Below are 18,253 nucleotides of genomic sequence, written 5' to 3' on the forward strand. Positions count from 1 at the left end.
TTTTTTTTTTTGGTGTGAATGCATAAAGCTGCAATAGATTTGCTATATTATTTTTGGTTTGCCCAATTCACATTGTTTTACATTATAATAAAATATTAACACAATAAATTGGCACAATATTTTCACAATTTTTGAGATGTTAATTCCTTATAATTCGAAATAAAATAATAAAATATCGTACTACAGCCAACGTCCACAACTAAAATTAAAGGTAATGTGAAAAAAGATGTGTACATTCACAATATTTTTTACAATACTTTCATAACAAATTATATGTAGTAATTTGTTTTTGGTTCTAATTTAAACTTACTAATGAAATTACTTTTTTGTCCACCAATAACAACCTGTAACAACTACTTATGATTTGTTATGAAAATATCGTGGACATAGCTTTTTTTTTTTTTTTTTTTTTTTTTTTTTGTGAAAAGTCTAAAATATCTTGTTATCGTCACAATATTTTCAAAATTGTTGAGCTGTCAATTTTTTACAAGTCAAAATAAAATATAACAAAATTATAAAGGTATTATGAAAATGTTGTGCTATTCTATTGTGTTTTTAGAAATTTTTTGTGGGTTTAGTTAGATTTGTTGAGCCAAAATTCACTATTTCACATACAATTTTCTTGGGTTGACTTTTTGTATTTTTTTTCTTTGCGCACCATTTTAAGTAAAACTACATAGTTTTACGCACAAAAACAAAAACTTAGGAAAAAAACACTTTTTATTCTTTATGTTTGGGGTAGTTTACAATTCCTCCTTCTTAAACTTTAAAATCAAGCAATTTTTCTCTTAATATTTTGGAAAAGAGCAAATATGTCATGTTATTACTCTCTCAGTTAAACCCTAATGAAAGCTTATAATTTTTAAAATATTTTATTGTGTAATGTCTAAAATACTCTTACTAAATTTTAACATCCCAAAAATTTTCTTCTAGTATTTTGAGTTTTAGATGGTAATAATTCTTGGAAAGTTAGAATGATGATGTAGGGACACAAAATCTTTAGCGGCCCAACAACGATGTTGGGCTCACACACGGAAAGTCCCTCACAATAACATTTGTAGAGAGTGGGCTTGAAAGGCCAGCGTTGGATCACAGGGCGACATTTCGGGCTGGACTATAGGTGAACCACTATGAGAACGAGCTTTGGGATGGACATTCAGGCCCTTCGATCTTGTATCCAGGAGGATTTGGCTCCTCGGATCATGTCCGAGGAGCGATGGTGCTGTCCCCGGTTACCCGTCGGTGGGTTTTTATGCGGTGTCCGGCGTATATTATCCAGACATTCTCTTTCATCAAGTCTTTCTCCCGAAGCTCGATGGGAGAGCCCCCCTCTTTTGGGTCACATAACATTCTCTTTTATACTAGCCTACGTTCGTCGTCCTTCGTCCACGTGTAGGGTCGATCTTTCCAGGGCAAATATCTGTCCCATCAGTCTAATCCTTGAATTGTGGGAGATGGTCCATAAAGCCTAAAAATCCGACTCTGTTTGGGGCGGTGTCATGTCAATGAAGGGTATTAAGGACTATTTCCGTGAGATATTTTCTGATCTCTCAAGTTTGCCTGTATCCCATTTTCGTCAATGGGGTTCTAGGCTTTCCGAGGACTGAACGGTCCTCGGACGTATCTTTGAACCACATCGGGCTCACTATTTTTGGGCTTGGGCCCTGGCCTCCTTTATTTTGGGGGCCTGTGGACTCCCTATAAGCGAGCGAGCCGGGACCATAGACTATTGGGCCCCACAGATGATATAAGGTTTTTTATTTGTTATCTAAAGAACATTGATTTTCTAGGTTTAAATTTTTAAAACTTAAAATTTATCTAATGGAAAATTCGATAACACATGCCTTTTGTTATCTTTTTTTTTTTTTTTTTTTTTTTTTTATCTTCTTAGCAAAACTCAGTTGTTTATTGTTGGGAGATGATGATATTCGTTAAATTCTTAGAAGTTTTTAGTGAGTGGATATATTGACTATAACAAATAAGTACTAAAAAACTATTATAGTGAAATAGATATTTATATGTTAAATAGCTCTCCTAACTCTGTGGTTGATCAAAATTCTTATACGAATGAGATTAACTTTTTATGACATAATTATCAAAATTCTTATAATTAATGTCTCTTTTTATTAATGTAAATCTCTATGTATTTTAAAAATCAAATTATTTATATCTTTATTTTGTTATACAAATAAAATCTAGAATTGATCCTAATCACTACTTTTTTTTTTTTCCATGGCTAGCACGTGCCTTGCATGTGCTGCCTTAACTAGTCTTTATTTACAAGAACCAAAAGCGTGAGGATATTTTCATCAAAAAAGAAAGGATGTGGATTTAGCATGCTATTTGCTTATTTTCTTGATAATATTTCTTTTGGCTTAGAGTTTCATTTTGAACCATTTACAGTAATAATTTTAAGGCAAAACTACACGGTAAGTCCCTAAAGTTTATTTGCTGAGCACAATTGGTCCCTAAACTTTTAAATAAGTGCTATTGGTCTCTAAAGTTTTAAAAATGAGTATTATTGGTCCCTTTGTTAACCTTTGTTAATTTTTTGCTTGCGTGTCAAGCGGAACAATAACGTGTCTTTTTTTAATGACAAGGCAACTGTTTTCAGTATTAAAAAATTCCTTGCCAGCAAACACACCACCCTCAGGTTAGCCATTGTCTCCAGCGCCACCTCTGGCTTAGGCCAGCACTTAGTCCACCTCCTTGGCTCACCTCCCCAAGCGCTCCTCCTCGTTGTGGACACCTCCTGCAACCTCATATGGATTATCTCTAATAAGTCTCATCAAACAAACTCAATAATTTCTTCAAATGGTACCCAGATTCCAATCTCAAATCAATATTAGACGAAAATTTGCCCAAGATCTCAGCTTGAATTACAAAACCCATTTTTCAATAACCCCAGTTGCAACAAAATAGATGGTGGAAACCAAGAGGTGGGTCTGTAAGAGAACACATTTAAGCTCACGAAACCACAAAACGAAGAGGTGGGTCTTGCTCTATTTTTTTGGGCTAACTTGGTCTTGCTCCTAATCGATGGTGGCTAGTTTAGTATATTGAACAATAGCAATATTAATAGACGTTATAGAACAAGATTCGAAGGAATAGGAAATAATTGGGTTTTTGGCTTTTATTTTTGGGGCCAAACAAGAAATGTGCGGTAAGCAAAATTGGGGTTGTAGGGATTGGTTCCAGACACTGCCGATGTAGGTGACAAGGAGGATGGGTTGGGGTGGAGACCCAAGGAGGAGGGAGATGAAAGTATTGGCTAGATCTAGCAATGGCACCGAAGACTATGGCAGGCTTGAAGTAGTGGCAGTCTGAGGAGAGAACTTGGCAATTGGTGAGTGGTGTGTTTGCTGACATGTAATTTTTTAATACTAAAAACAGTTGCCATGTCATTAAAAAAAGGCATATCATTATTCTGTTAACAAAGGGACTGATAATGCTTATTTTTAAAACTTTAAAGACCAGTAATGCACATTTAAAATTTTAGGGATCAATTGCACCCAACAGGTAAACTTTAGAGACTTGCATTGTAGTTTTGCCTAATTTTAAAGCCCATATGAACTTTCTCAAAAAAAAAAAAAAAAAAAGCCCATGTGAACTTTTTTACATAAATCGTGCTCTGTCACCTTGAGGTCATGACACCTTATCTGGCAAGAAATAGGCAAAAGAATAGAAGGCAAAAAATGAAAGGAAAGAAGAAAAGAAAACCTAAATGGTTGCTTGCACTTCACATCTTTGTGTATTAGTACCATATATATATATATATATATATATATATATATATATTATTAAGATGTAGGGCACTTGGTCAAACCATTAGATCTTTTCTTGATTCTGAAATACAACACAAAACTGGATATTCATGATGTCATTCAAGACACTTTTTGCCCAGTTTATTCTTGGAAGAATTTTTTAGTTAAACTGTTGGTTAATTCATTTAGGTGAAACCTAAATTTCCTTCTTATAGATTATTAACAAGTTACCATTTTGTGAACAGTTATTCTTTTCAAACTCCGGAAGCTTGGAACAACAAGGACCAATACAGATCTATATGTTACATGCGCCCTTTGGCCATATGGGCCATGCAGTGGGCACTAACGAGACCAAACCTTCTTGACGAAGAGGTGAGACAAGAAGTGAAGGAAGATTCTATGTTTGTGCACCATTACGGGTTCTCAAAAGTTGCTTGCCTTTTAAAGTTGCCTGAAGAGGGAAAGTCTAGAGGTCTTTTACAGGCTTTATGTGAGTTCGCCTTGACTAGGGTTGGGATTTAATTCAGGTTTCCACAACTATCCAGAGGCCTGTAAATCATTCCATTTGATTGTTGTATTTACTATATAGCACCTTGAATCTTAGTTGAGACAGCTATTTGATGTACTAGCAATGGGCCCGCGCAATGTGTAGATAATTTTGTAAGTTGTTATGTAAGAAGATTATATAAAATATTCAAAATATTTTAATGAATTAGTGTTGTGATAATTTGATGAGATTTATTTTAAATTAACGATGTAATACAAAATTAAGGGGGATGGAGAATTTGGACTATAGAGTACATGTCATATAAATTAGAAATTAGTTATTTTGTGGTGTAACTAATAAGTTGATTGTTTGTTTAATCATAGTTTTTGTTTCTTCAATGCATTGGAGTTAGTATTAATTTTTTTTTTGTAATATCATTGTTAATTTTTTTGTATGATGTCACGTTTATGTTATTGAAGTATGATAGTGATATGTTAAACACTTAGTGAAAATAGTAATATTTTGTTAAAATAATTTTATTTATAATCCACAATATATAAAGAGTGGTGAGGTGGAAGCCTATACAAGAGAGTTTCAAGGAATGTGCTACTTGACAGAACCTCATGGTCTCTCACATAAGATCTATGTTTTTATACTTTGATTAGAATGTAGCCTAAATGAGAGAGTTCCGAAAATTGTGCTACTTGGTAGAACTTCATGCTTTTTCAAATGAGATTTCTCCTGTTAATATATATTGATTGATTTGTATTATACTACGTTCTATTGATTCTCACTGGTTTTATATGTTCAAAAGAGCTAGTCGCACACTTACACTTACATCAAAAGGACTGGGATTTAAATCAGGTTCCATAACTATTTAGAGGCTTGTAAATTATTCTATTTAAAATCCCATCATTTATAAATTTCCTTGTTTGGCTCTGATATTTGATGATGAGAATTGTAAACAAAATAAATACTAAAACTGAAAATTACGTTAAGAGCAACCGTAAATATACCCGTCTTCCCATTCATGTGAGGCTTTGTCCATGTTAATCTCTTTGTGTAATTTCATCATTGTTCTACTTACTGTAATCCCACCTCACTTACTTACTCATGCGTATATGTTAGTCTTCTCCACATATGGAACAATCACTATGATCCAATTTGTTAACGTATATTATGTTATGGGCTTTAGGCCCAGCTAGGTTACTTGTATAGCACACTTGTACTTGTACTACACTTTACTTGTACTGCACATATATACCTCCTATATAAAGGCACTGATGTATATTCTTTGATCAATGAAATACAACACTATTGCATTCAGTATTTCTAACATGGTATTAGAGCCATCGCTCTGACTTTTTCTTTGCAGTCTTGTCTCTCATTGGTGTTATTCCAGACTCATAATTGCTTCTGCTGTTACAACTGCTGCTGCAGCCATTCGTCGTTAAACCTCTGACGCATTTCAGTCATCGTCTCTGGTTCCGGACCTGCAGCTGCCGTCATTCAGAGTCTCGAGACCACTGCCATACCGTCACCGCCGTGATCCTTGCCCCGATTATGTTTTTGTAGGTACGAATAAGATCGTCCTTCACCGATCTACCACCTCGTGGAAACCTGACCACCATCAAAGCTCACACGCGCCGTCACGCGCCACCTAACAATTCTGAGCCAAAGCTCATGCGTTCCATGCACTGAAAGCCTTCTTCCTTTTGCAACAATCGTCGTCGACAATCCAGCAATCGTTTTTGCAATTTATGTAAACGATTTGGCCACAGTATTGAGACTTGCTATCATCGCAACAAATCAGCTGTTTCAATTTCTGCTGCTACTGCTGCTAACACTGAGAGTGACCAACCAATGGCTCCCGTCTTTGCACGGTCTCAGTCTTCTGGATCCACTTTCACCATTTCCAGAGATGGCCTTATAAACACCATCGCTAATGTCATTCATATGGTTGGTAATACATCTTATTCCTCTTTTCTCTCAGCTTTATCTAGTATGTCTCCTACCTCTTGGCTTATGGATTCTGCTTGTTGCAATCACATGACACCTCATTCGTTATTTTCTGAACTTAAACCTACACCACACCCTCTTAATATTCACACAGCAAATGGTTCCACAATGTCTGGTCATAATATAGGCTCTGTTTCGACCTCTAACCTCTTGGTTCCTGGAGTCTTTAATGTTCCTGACCTTTCTTACAATTTATTTTCTGTGGGACAATTAGTTGAGTTAGTTTATCGCATTATCTTTGATTATTCTGGGTGTATTGTGCAGAATCCAAGGACGGGACAGGAGCTTAGGGCTGGTCCCAGAGTTGGGCGTATGTTTCCCGTGGACAACCTTCGTCTTCCACTTGTTGCTCATGTTTCTATTGCTGTAGCTGCTATAGTTTCTTCTGTTCCTTCCCTTGCACTTTGGCATGCTCGACTTGGTCACGCATCTTCCTCTCGGGTACAACAATTGGCTTCTCGGGTTTGTTAGGTTCAGTGTCTACTGAAAATTTTGATTGTGTGTAATGTCAGTTAGGAAAACAACCAGCCTTACCTTTCAATACTAGTGAATCAATATCCACTGATATCTTTGACCTTATTCATTCTGATGTTTGGGGGCCTTCCTCTGTCTCTAGTATTGGTGGGTCTCGATATTTTGTTATCTTTGTTGATGATTACTCTCGCTATAGCTGGATTTTTAATATGAAACATCGTTCTGAATTATTGCAAGTATATTCTAATTTTGCAAAAATGGTTGAAACTCGGTTTTCCAAACGCATCAAAATTCTTCGATCTAATAATGCTCTTGAGTACACTCAATATGCTTTCCAAACTATTTTGCATTCCTATGGCACTGTTCATCAACTAACTTGTCCAGGTACCTCTCAGCAAAATGGTAGAGCCGAACGAAAACTTCGTCATATTCTTGACATTATTCGTGCTCTCCTTCTCTCTGCCAAAGTTCCTGCTCCTTTTTAGGGCGAAGCTGCTCTTTATGTTATTCATACTATTAATCGCATTCCAAGTCCTATTATCCAAAATCAAACTCCATATGAGCGCCTTTTCGGGTCACCTCCAGACTATCACCACCTTTGCTCCTTCGGTTTTGCTTGTTTTGTTCTTCTTCAGCCACATGAGCATAACAAACTTAAGCCTCGGTCAAGGCTTTGTTGTTTTCTTAGCTATGGCGAAACTCAAAAGGGGTATCGGTGTTATGATCCTGTCTCTCATCGTCTTCATGTCTCCCGCAATGTTGTCTTTTAGGAACATTGCCTCTTTGTCGAGCTCTCTCACTTCCGTGCCTCCCTATCTTCCTCCTCTGTCTTAGATCTTTTTCCAGATGAGGCACATATTCCTACTGCAGCTGATCCTGATCCTCCTGTAGTTGCTCCTGATTCTCTTATAGACTTCTATGTCCAACCACCAGACATCATTGATCCCTTTCTTAGTTCACCCTTTAATGAACAGATGGAAGATGAATAGGTCGAAGACGAGCTACCTAACCCCAACCCCGAGCCTGGGTCCCCTGCTCCTGCTCTGCCTGAAGATCTTGCACAAGACATTCCACCTCGTCACTCAACTCGGGTAAGATCCATTCCTGCACATTTACTTGACTATTATTGTTACACTGTCCTTGCTACACTACACGAGCCTCACACCTATCGTGAGGCTTCCACTGACCCTTTATGGTAGATTGCAATGAAAGAGGAACTTGATGCATTATCTAAAAACCATACTTGGGATTTGGTGACACTTCCTTCTGGGAAATCTGTGGTTGGTTGTAAGTGGATCTGCAAGATTAAGACTCGCTCTGATGGGTCCATTGAGCGCTACAAAGCTCGTCTCATTGCAAAAGGTTTTACATAGGAGTATGGGATTGATTATAAAGAGACCTTTGCTCCGGTTGCTTGTATCTCATCTGTTCGTGCCCTCTTAGTTGTTCCTGCTGCCAGTAAATGGGACATTTTTCAGATGGATGTCAAAAATTCATTCCTTAATGGGGATTTAAGTGAAGAAGTTTATATGCAACCTCTTCCTGGTCTCTCTGTTGACTCAAACAAGGTTTGTTACCTTCGACGTGCACGTTATGGCCTTAAACAAGCTCCACGAGCTTGGTTTGCCAAATTTAGCTCTACCATTTCTCGCTTAGGTTACATGGCCAGTCATTATGATTCTGCCTTATTTCTTCATCGCACTGACAAAGGTACTATTTTACTTCTCCTGTATGTGGATGATATAATCATAACTGGTGATGACCTCAGTGGCATTCAAGAACTCAAGGATTTTCTCAGTTAGCAATTTGAGATGAAAGATCTTGGACATCTCAGCTATTTCTTGGGTCTTGAAATCACTCATTTTACAGATGGACTTTATATTACTCAAGTCAAGTATGCTTCTGAACTCTTGTCTCGAGCTGGACTCACTGATAGTAAGACTGTTGACACTCCAGTTGAGCTTAATGCGCATCTGACTCCCTTATGGGGGAAACCATTGTCTAATCCCTCTCTTTACAGACGATTAGTTGGCAGCCTAGTTTATCTCACAGTTACTCATCCAGACATCTCCTATGCTATTCATCAAGTGAGCCAATATCTGTCTGCTCCATGATCAACTCACTATGCTGTTGTTCTGCGCATTCTTCGATATCTGAAGGGCACCCTTTTCCATGGCCTTTTCTACTCAGCTCAGTCTCCTCTTGTACTCCGTGCATTCTCTGATGCTGATTGGGCAGGAGATCCCACTAATCGCAAGTCCACTACAGGTTATTGCTTTCTCCTTGGTTCTTCTTTGATTTCTTGGCGAAGTAAGAAACAAACTTTTGTGGCCCGCTCCAGTACTGAAGCAGAATATCGTGCCCTTGCTGATACCACATCTAAGCTCCTTTGGCTACGATGGCTTCTTAAGGATTTGGGTGTGTCCACATCCTCTACTACTCCCCTTTATTGTGACAACCAGAGTGCCATTCATATTGCTCACAATAATGTCTTCCATGAACGGACTAAACACATTGAGATTGATTGTCATTTTATCCGTTATCATCTTGTCCATGGTGCTCTTAAGCTTTTCTCCGTCTCCTCCAAAGATCAACTTGCAGATATCTTCACCAAGTCACTTCCTAAGGGACGCACTCGTGATTTGGTTGACAACCTCAAGCTGGTCTCACATCCACCTTGAGTTTGAGGGGGGATGTTAACGTACATTATGTTATGGGCTTTAGGCCCAGCTAGGTTACTTGTCTAGCACACTTGTACTTGTACTACACTTTACTTGTACCGCACACATATGCCTCCTATATAAAGGCACTGATGTATATTCTTTGATCGGTGAAATACAATACTATTGCATTCAGTATTTCTAACACAATTCGATTATATGACACATATTCACCAATCTATATTCTATATGTTACGGTGGACTTGCAGGCATCAAGCAAAGCCCTTCATATGCCAGTATCAAGCTTGATAGACATGTGCCGAATGAACTTCAATGACACATATTCATTTTTTTTTTTTTGGCTGGAAGTTATTTTCTACAAAACAAAAAGAGGTTTAGGATATCTTTTGATAGGATCAATTAAAATGTGAGACTCACTCCTTTGATTTTTGAGAAATGCTACGTCCAAAATATTTTCCCAATAAATCTTAGGTGGTAAGTTGTTATTGTTCTTTTTGCCCATCAATTACAGTCAATAACAACTTGTTACTTAAGATTTGTTGTAAAAAGTATTGTGGATGTAGCAGTTTTCTTAATTTTATCATTACATGGAATTGGTATGTGAATTGAGAGGTGAAAAGTGCTCTTCGATTGAGCTACATTGTTAGTCTTATACATGATAATCGTAACTCTTTTACATAATACAAGTAGAAATGTTAGTTGCAGCCTTGTACATGATAATCGTAAATCTTTTTTCCTTAAATAAATAAATAAATAAAACGCTAGTGTACAAGTCCAAATGGGAAAAAAAAGGTAGAGGAAAATTTTTGAAATAAAAAATTGTGTTTAGTCATAAATTAAACCAAAATGTGAATAATGAATATATAATAAGTAAATAATTTTATTAATACAAAAATGAATTTATTTTCTTAAAAATTCAAATGAAAACACCAATGAGATGAGGAAGACAAAAACCAAAATAAAATATTCGTAAACACTTAAAACAATCACTCAAAGGAAAATCACATGACAAAGAAATAACAATTTGTTTCTAATTTGTCAATGAAAATATTTTAAAAACAATGAATGGAAACCGCACAAAATTAATTTGTGTAGACCATCTTCTTCAATTGCACAAACTATTCCTCACCATCTTGTTGTTTTCCAAGTAAACTAATACCTAACAACATCACGCAATAAGATATATTATAATCTGATTTTTCCCACAAATCAAGTCCATAATAAACATCATTCATTAAAGGCATTCAACATTGTAAATAAAATGACAAAACAAATACTTGCATGATGGAACATATATGAATTAAGAAAGGATAGGACAATAAGGGTACAAACCTATTGTAGATCTATAACATGCTTGATTTGAGCTCCTTCTACGAGGCAGCTATTAGGTTGTATAATTTCTACCATCAAAGATTAAGCAAGATTTGTGAATACATTTTTATAGACATTATTTTCATTGATTTCATTATTTACTTCTAAACATCTAAATTAAAGTGGATTAATATGTATAGGCAAAGTTTTTTATTTTTCATTGATTTCAATGTTTAGTTATAAAAATTTAAATTAAAGTAGATAAAAATGTAAAAACAAAGTTTTATGTATAGTTAAATTAAACAGTCCTAAATAAATGTGGAACATCAATATATTCATATTTTTAGTACTGCAAAAAAAAAAAAAAAAAAATTATAGTATAAAATAAATGAGAAAATTAGTGATTATGTGGTAGATGAGGTGACCTAATTGCTACACTTCCATTTTTATATAGTATATAGATATAGATATAAATATGAAAAGGAATATAAGGAATATAACTTTTTGTGGCTATCACATTACTCTTTTTTAGTGATGTAAGGAATATAACTTATTTTCACATCATTTTACCACTTATTGAAAAGAGAAGGGAAAAAAAAAATTTCTTCTCCTCTCGCTAGAAGTTTTCCTTCTCACCTAGGGTGAGCCACCTTTCTTCACCACAACTCTTCCTCGTGGTTTTGTCTTTCTTTTTCTCTTTCTTCCTCCCTTGTCTTTCTTCTACACCTCACTGGTCTTTGAAGGTACTAGACCAAGGGGCTAAAATCTCGAGCACTGAGATGGACATCGAAGTTATTGATCAATTGCACCGGATTAAGTTAACTTCAGAGGAAGGCAAAGTTATCATTGTAAGGACAAACATAAGGGATAAAACTCTAGAAGAGTGCTCCCTTAGTCTTCTCAGAAAATTCTTAGCACCCCGTCCACTAAACCTGAGAGACGCCAAGAACCTTCTTCGATCAATATGGAAGATGGGACCGAACCTCAAGATAATCGAGGTTGGTGACAGTTTGCTTCAGTTTAAGTTTGCATTGGAGAGCCAGGTATCATGGGTCGTGAATAACAGACCCTGGAGCTTTGATAATAGGGTCCTGGTACTGGAGCAATGGAAACAAGGCATGACAGCGCGGTCAGTCACTTTCATAGACTTGTCTATTTGGGTACAAATCTGGGGTCTGCCTTTTGATCTCATCAATGCAAAGGTGAGCTTGGAGATTGGAAATAGTCTGGGTCAAGTTGTTGAAGTCGACTGTAAGGCACTTACCACGGACCAAGCGCGCTTTCTCCGAGTCCGTGTGGTGACTCCGTTGGACAAACCGATTCGTAGAGGCAGCCCGATAGGTACCCTGAGGGAGATAAAACCTGGATTGCATTTCGATATGAGCAGCTATGTGGGTTGTGTTTCAAGTGTGGTAAAATCGGTCATGAGGCCAAGGAATGCAACGTCCAAGTTACTGAAGGGGAAGAACTACCCTATGGGGATTGGTTGAAAGCTAGGTTCCGACAGAGAGCTCCAGGAAGTGGTGGTTCGACAGAAAATCGGACGGAGAATGACCTAATGGACACACCTTTTGCTCCAACTAGGGAGACCGGTGATGATAGGGTCCCACTAAATAGCCACGAAGCCGTTAGGGTTTCGACAGACACCAACCAACACGTAGCGTTGATTGAGGATAATTCTTCTTTTGATATGAATGATATCTCGGTGGATTTTTTGGCCATCACGCGATTTTCGCAAAAGAATATGACTGAGCGGGATTCACGGGATCCCATTCCTACTGTACTGAAAGTTGACGTTACACCAAAGGAAACTAGCTCCACACTGGGGCTCGCAAACATGGAAAGAGTTATTAGTGAGATGACAGCTACGCATAGTGGCCTATTTAGTGTGCCTATTTCTTACATGCAACTAGCTATAGACCCCATAGGATTAGATGGGACGATGCATGACAAGGGAACTGTGCACCCACTACAAATTCCATGTACACAAGAGGTATCCCATGCAAAAGATAGTAAGAAGGGTAAGGGGAAAAAGCCTCTAAGGCCCATGATTATTTCCATGCACATTAATGACTTGAACCATGAGGTGGTTGGCATAAAAAGAGGAAGGCTGGAAACTGAATGTAGCACAGAGGTGGTAAGCACTAAGGAACCCAAAAAACGTCCTCAGTTTGAGGGACATGATTCGGACAAAATTGCATCAATGGTGGAGGCTGGTGGTCAGCCCCACCGAGCACAATGATCGTGATAAACTAGAACTACCAGGGGCTTAGGAACCAACGTGCAGTGAATGCCCTTACCTTTTTGGTAAAGGAGAATGTTTTGTTTCTCATTGTGACAAAGCAATCTGTTGAGGAGATGAAACACATTCAGGTTGACCTACACTACCCCTCCATGTTGGTGGTTTTAAGTGAGGTCCAAAATGGTGGGTTAGCAATGCTCTAGATAGCTGAAACGAACTTACATATTCAAACCTACTCCCCTAACCTTATTGATGCTCTTATTTTTTATAACAGTAACACACCCTCAAGGTTGACTGGATTCTATGGTCAACCCGAAGAGCATAGGCGGCATAAGACATGGCAACTTTTACGCCACCTTTCTTCTAGATTCTTAGTCCCATGGTTATGTGTGAGGGGTTACAATGAAAACTTGGTTTCCGAACAAAAATAGGGTCATATCTCAAAGCCCCTACACCTTACGCTGGACTTTCGGGAAGCTTTATCTGACTATTCTTTGATCGACTTAGGCTTTCAAGTGAACATTTACCCATGGAGTAATGGACGGGAGAGTGACAACATTGTTCAAGCACGCTTAGATCAGGCTTATGCCACGTTGGAAGGGAGAGAACAGTTCCCACATGTTAAAGTCATGCATCTACACTCTTCTTGCCCTGATCATGTCCCAATTATGGTTAGCACTCACAACCCAAGCCTACAAGAAAGAAGAAAATCCCACACAGGTTTGAGGAAAAATGGGTGACCTACCCAGCATGTGAAGACACCATCCATGAGGCATGGGTGGGGTCAGTATGTGAGGGGAGCCCAATGTTTCAACTTTTTGAAAAGATTAAACAGTATAGACAAGCCTTGGTGCAGTGGAGCCATACGAATTTTGAGAATGCTAAGGAAAGGCTCCAGGATAAGCACAAGCTTCTGGAAGAACTAGCCAACTAGAATAATGTGGAGAACAATGAGGCCATTTGGGGTATACGAGCTAAAATAAACTCATTACTGTACCACGAGGAGGTGGTGTGGAGACAACGATCACAGTCCATTTGGCTTCCTACAAGTGATAAGAACACCAAATTCTTTCATCAACGAGCAAGCCAACGGAGACGAAAGAATCACATTGCTAGGACCTTTAATGCCAACGATGAGTGGTGTACCACGGATGATGAAATTGCAGATGTAGCGAAGCAGTACTCCAAAGCCTTATTTACTTCAACTCAACCAACTAACATGGAGGTTGTTTTAGACCCTATAGACAGGCTAGTAACCCCAGACATGAAGCACCAACTCTTACAACCATACACGCTGGAGGAAATAAAGCGAGCTTTGTTCCAAATGCATCCATCCAAGTCGCCTAGCCCTGATGGTATGTCCCCGTTCTTTTTTCAAAAATATTGGCATTTTGTAGGGAATGATGTGTTTAGGGCTGTCCTTTCTGTTCTAAACTCTAGCCACCTCTTACACAAGATGAACTATACCCACATTATTCTTATCCCCAATAAGAAGGAGCTGCAGTACATCTCAGATTATCGCCCCATTAGCTTAGGCAATGTGATATCACGGTTATTTTCAAAAGTTTTGTCTAATCATATCAAATTAATATTGCCTAATATTATCTCTGATGCTCAAAGTGCCTTTGTTCCTAATCACCTAATCACTGATAATACCGTTGTAGTGTTTGAGTTGTTACACAGGATGAGAAATAAGAGGAAAGGGAAGCAAGGTCAAATGGCGGTGAAGTTGGACATTAGCAAAGCCTATGACCAGGTTGAGTGGTTGTTTTTACGGAATATGATGACTAAACTCGGCTTTGATGATACATGGATACAGCTGGCTATGGAAATGGTTTGCACCACTTCTTACTCGATCCTCATCAATGGAGAGCCTCGTGGTTTGGTCAAACCCACTCGTGGAATCAAGCAAGGCGATCCCCTCTCGCCATATTTGTTCCTTCTATGTGTCGAAGGCTAGTTCGCAATGCTTCGTAGGATGAAGCGAATCAGTCTTTTAAAGGAGTTGTATCTTGTCAGCATGGAGTGACCATTTCTCATTTGCTCTTTGCCGATGACCGCCTACTATTCTATCAAGCCACGGTTCAAGAGTGCCAAGTGTTGCTCAACGTATTATCACAATATGAATCGGCCTTTGAACAAGCCATTAACCAGCAGAAAACGTCATTTTTTTTTTCAGTCATAACACCAGACAAGACACGCGAGACTTAATAAAAAATTTGCTTAGAGCCAGAATCATGACTAATTGTGAGAAGTATTTAGGTTTGCCAATGGTTGGGGGTAGAACTAAGACAACCACCTTCAAGGAAATCGAAGAACGTTTTACTAAGAGAGTATTAGGGTGGAAGAAGAAATTGATCTCCAAGGCTGGCTATGAGATACTTATAAAGTCAGTTGCGCAGTCTATACCGACTTACTCCATGAGCTTATTTAGGCTTCCAAAAGTAATGAGTGACGCCATCAACTCGACCTTGGCCAGATATTGGTGGGGTAAAAAATGCAATGAGAAAAAGATCCATTGGGTAAGCTGGCAGAAGCTGTGTACGGACAAGAATAGAGGTGGTATAGGGTTTCAAGACATCAACGCCTTTAACCTCGCAATGTTGGCCAAGCAAGCGGGGCGACTGATTCATGGCACTCAATCTCTCTTCTATTGAGTGTACAAAGCCCGGTATTTCCCTAGTAGTAAGTTCTTAAAGGCCCCACTGGGCCACAATCCTTCATTCATATGGTGAAGTCTTTTGTCTACTAAGGACATGATCGTTGCTGGTTCAAAATGGAAAATAGGTGATGGTGAGTGTATTGGTGTCACTACGCACAAGTGGTTGTCTCATGACCCTATCTTCAACGGTGAACCCGACCCTGAGTTGAAGGTTAATGACTTCATAGATGCTGACACAAGATAGTGGGATCGAGGCAAGGTCCATGCAATATTCACGACTAGAACTCAGAATGAGATTCTAGCATTACCCCTCAATGATACACATGCTAGGGACTCCTTTATATGGATGGAGAATAAGTCAAGGACCTTCTCAGTCAAGACCGCTTACCACGTAGCGCTCCGGTTGAAGCAGCAGTAAGTACTGGAGCACTCAAAGGCCCAGACAAACAAGCCAACTTGGAAGAAACTCTGGACACTAAATGTACCCCCAAAAGTCAAAACCTTCGTGTGGAGCGAGACAATTTGGTAAAAGAAAGGTTCATGTTACGGAGGTGTGTGGGTTGTGTCAGCAAAAACCTGAGACGACTGGGCATATCTTGTGGGAGTGTCCCCTTCCCAGGAATGTGTGGGCCTTGGTTAAGGGGAAGATTCAAAAGTGTTCCAATGAGGCTTGTGACTTTTCCTTGTTGTTCGGTTTCATGGTACAGAGCTTAGACCAACGCGATTTGGAACTTTGGGCAACAATGGCATGGGCTATTTGGAATGCTTGAAATAAGGTGTACTTTGAACAAAAACAAACTCATCCAAGGTATATTTTGAATGGTGTAAAGGGTCTGCTGAATGAGTACCAAAAGTTGATGGCTTCTCAGATTTAAGTTTTTATATAGGTGCCTTTTCGTAGCTACGTTGTTGTAACTATAGTCTATGGTCGGATTTAATTTTTTATATAGGTGCCTTTTCCTTAGCTACGTGTGTTGTAGCTTTAGTCTATGGCCAGCTTTTTGTAGCTGGCTTTGGACTTTATAAGTTGTCTACTTTACATGTATTCAGTTTACTGAGTTAAATAAGAATTTCTGACCTGTTATCAAAAAAAGAAAAAGAAAAGAGAAGTTGTGATAGGAAATGTCATTTTCTTTCCTACTAAAAAATTAATGGTTCATGCCAATAACCAAATAGTTACACACTTATACTAATCTTGTTCTAAGGAATTTTTCCCCTAATGTGGGTGTCTAGGATTCTTAGATCACTTGACTAATTCCTTTAGATAGTATAGTCCCTATGTCCCAAATACATTATGTAATTACAGGGATGAATCCCTTGGGGTAACCCAAGATGTTGTTTAGCTAGCTTGGAGACATGAATTCAAGACCTTTATAAACCATGTGTCACTAAAAAAGACATCAAACAATAAAATAGGAAGAACCATAAAACTTAACATTTACATCAAATATGTAGTTATATGCCTTGCTTATTTATTTTGTAAAATTATCAACCTAACTTGAAACTTAGTACATACCATATATGTGCTCTTTGTGGTTGAAAATTTAATACATTTTTCCTTGAGTTGAATTGAAGTAATAATTTCAGAAAACCAGAACTAGATTTGTCCTCATTAGGCTACAAATGACAGTTAATTATTAGCCCCCTTTTTTTTACAGGTAGAATGATTACCTTTTTACATTGACTTTTAACTCACAATGCTATTATTTCTGGAAGCTAACCTAAAACTTCGGTGACTAGCACTACAAGAAATCTGCCCTTTTACCTTGCTTATTTATTTGTAAAGCGTCACAAAAAACCTAAAAAACGTCACCATAGACTAATAACGCCTTGAAATGTATACTTTTTATATATTTATGTGGGCGTTATCTCCTTATTACTATGCTTAATTTGTATAATTAAGCCATGATTTGCATTAGTCCCTATTATTTATCTTTACATAATTTCTTGAATAAGATGCCATTTATTGTGTATAATTTTCTACTTTCAGGAAATCATGTGAGAAAGATGAATTTACAGGAATTTGTGAAAGAATGGAGGCCAAACTAGAATTAAAGTGGAGCTAAAGGACCATGCTTAAATGTCTAAGGAGGTGCAGCTGGAGTGCCTGGATCATCTACCATGATTGGAAGCTTCAAATAAGGAAAGAAATCAAAGAGGCAGAATCTGAAAAGGAAAAATCTGATTTGAGCACTGATCAGTATTTTGGGCGTATCTCTCTCCTCAAAAATCCAATTGACACAAGGCCAGATGGATTGGAACCGTGACTTAAATATATACAATTTTCCAGTTTTGTGTTTTTCAAAATTATCAATTTTTAATGCCTAAATTAACTCACAAGTTACTGCTATAAACCTGGACGGAAATTAAAATAGAAAAAGTTTTATTTTCTTTGAACACTTAGACATTAAGGTTTGGAAGGAAGGCTGTGTAGAACGAATTTTGGCAGAGAAAACCTTGTATTTTCCTTTCTCTAATGGCAGCCTAGACTCTTTGCTAGGCTAGGGGTTATGTTTCTTCTATACAATATGAATATTCAATGTGATTCTTTCTAAGATTTTATCAACAACATATTTGATTGTTCAATTAGATTTCTTTTGATGTATTAGTTCT

At 37.9% G+C, this 18,253-nt stretch overlaps 1 protein-coding gene across 6 annotated transcripts in view; it reads left to right on the forward strand.

The window, feature by feature from the left end:
- The window catches only part of LOC126716049 (uncharacterized), a 120,077-nt gene that overhangs the window by 16,617 nt on the left and 85,207 nt on the right, over positions 1–18,253 (forward strand). For 3 of the 6 annotated variants that reach the window (XM_050416963.1, XM_050416970.1, XM_050416978.1), the window contains one exon: positions 4,010–4,476. The exons of the other annotated variants lie outside the window; for them this stretch is intronic. In XM_050416963.1, the coding sequence (XP_050272920.1) occupies positions 4,010–4,286 (277 nt within the window). In that variant the 3' untranslated portion in view covers positions 4,287–4,476. Of the gene's footprint in view, positions 1–4,009; positions 4,477–18,253 lie in introns of those variants that run through there. 6 annotated transcript variants of the gene reach the window in all.

This window comes from Quercus robur, chromosome 2 (assembly GCF_932294415.1).
Source record: "Quercus robur chromosome 2, dhQueRobu3.1, whole genome shotgun sequence".
NCBI lineage: Eukaryota > Viridiplantae > Streptophyta > Magnoliopsida > Fagales > Fagaceae > Quercus > Quercus robur.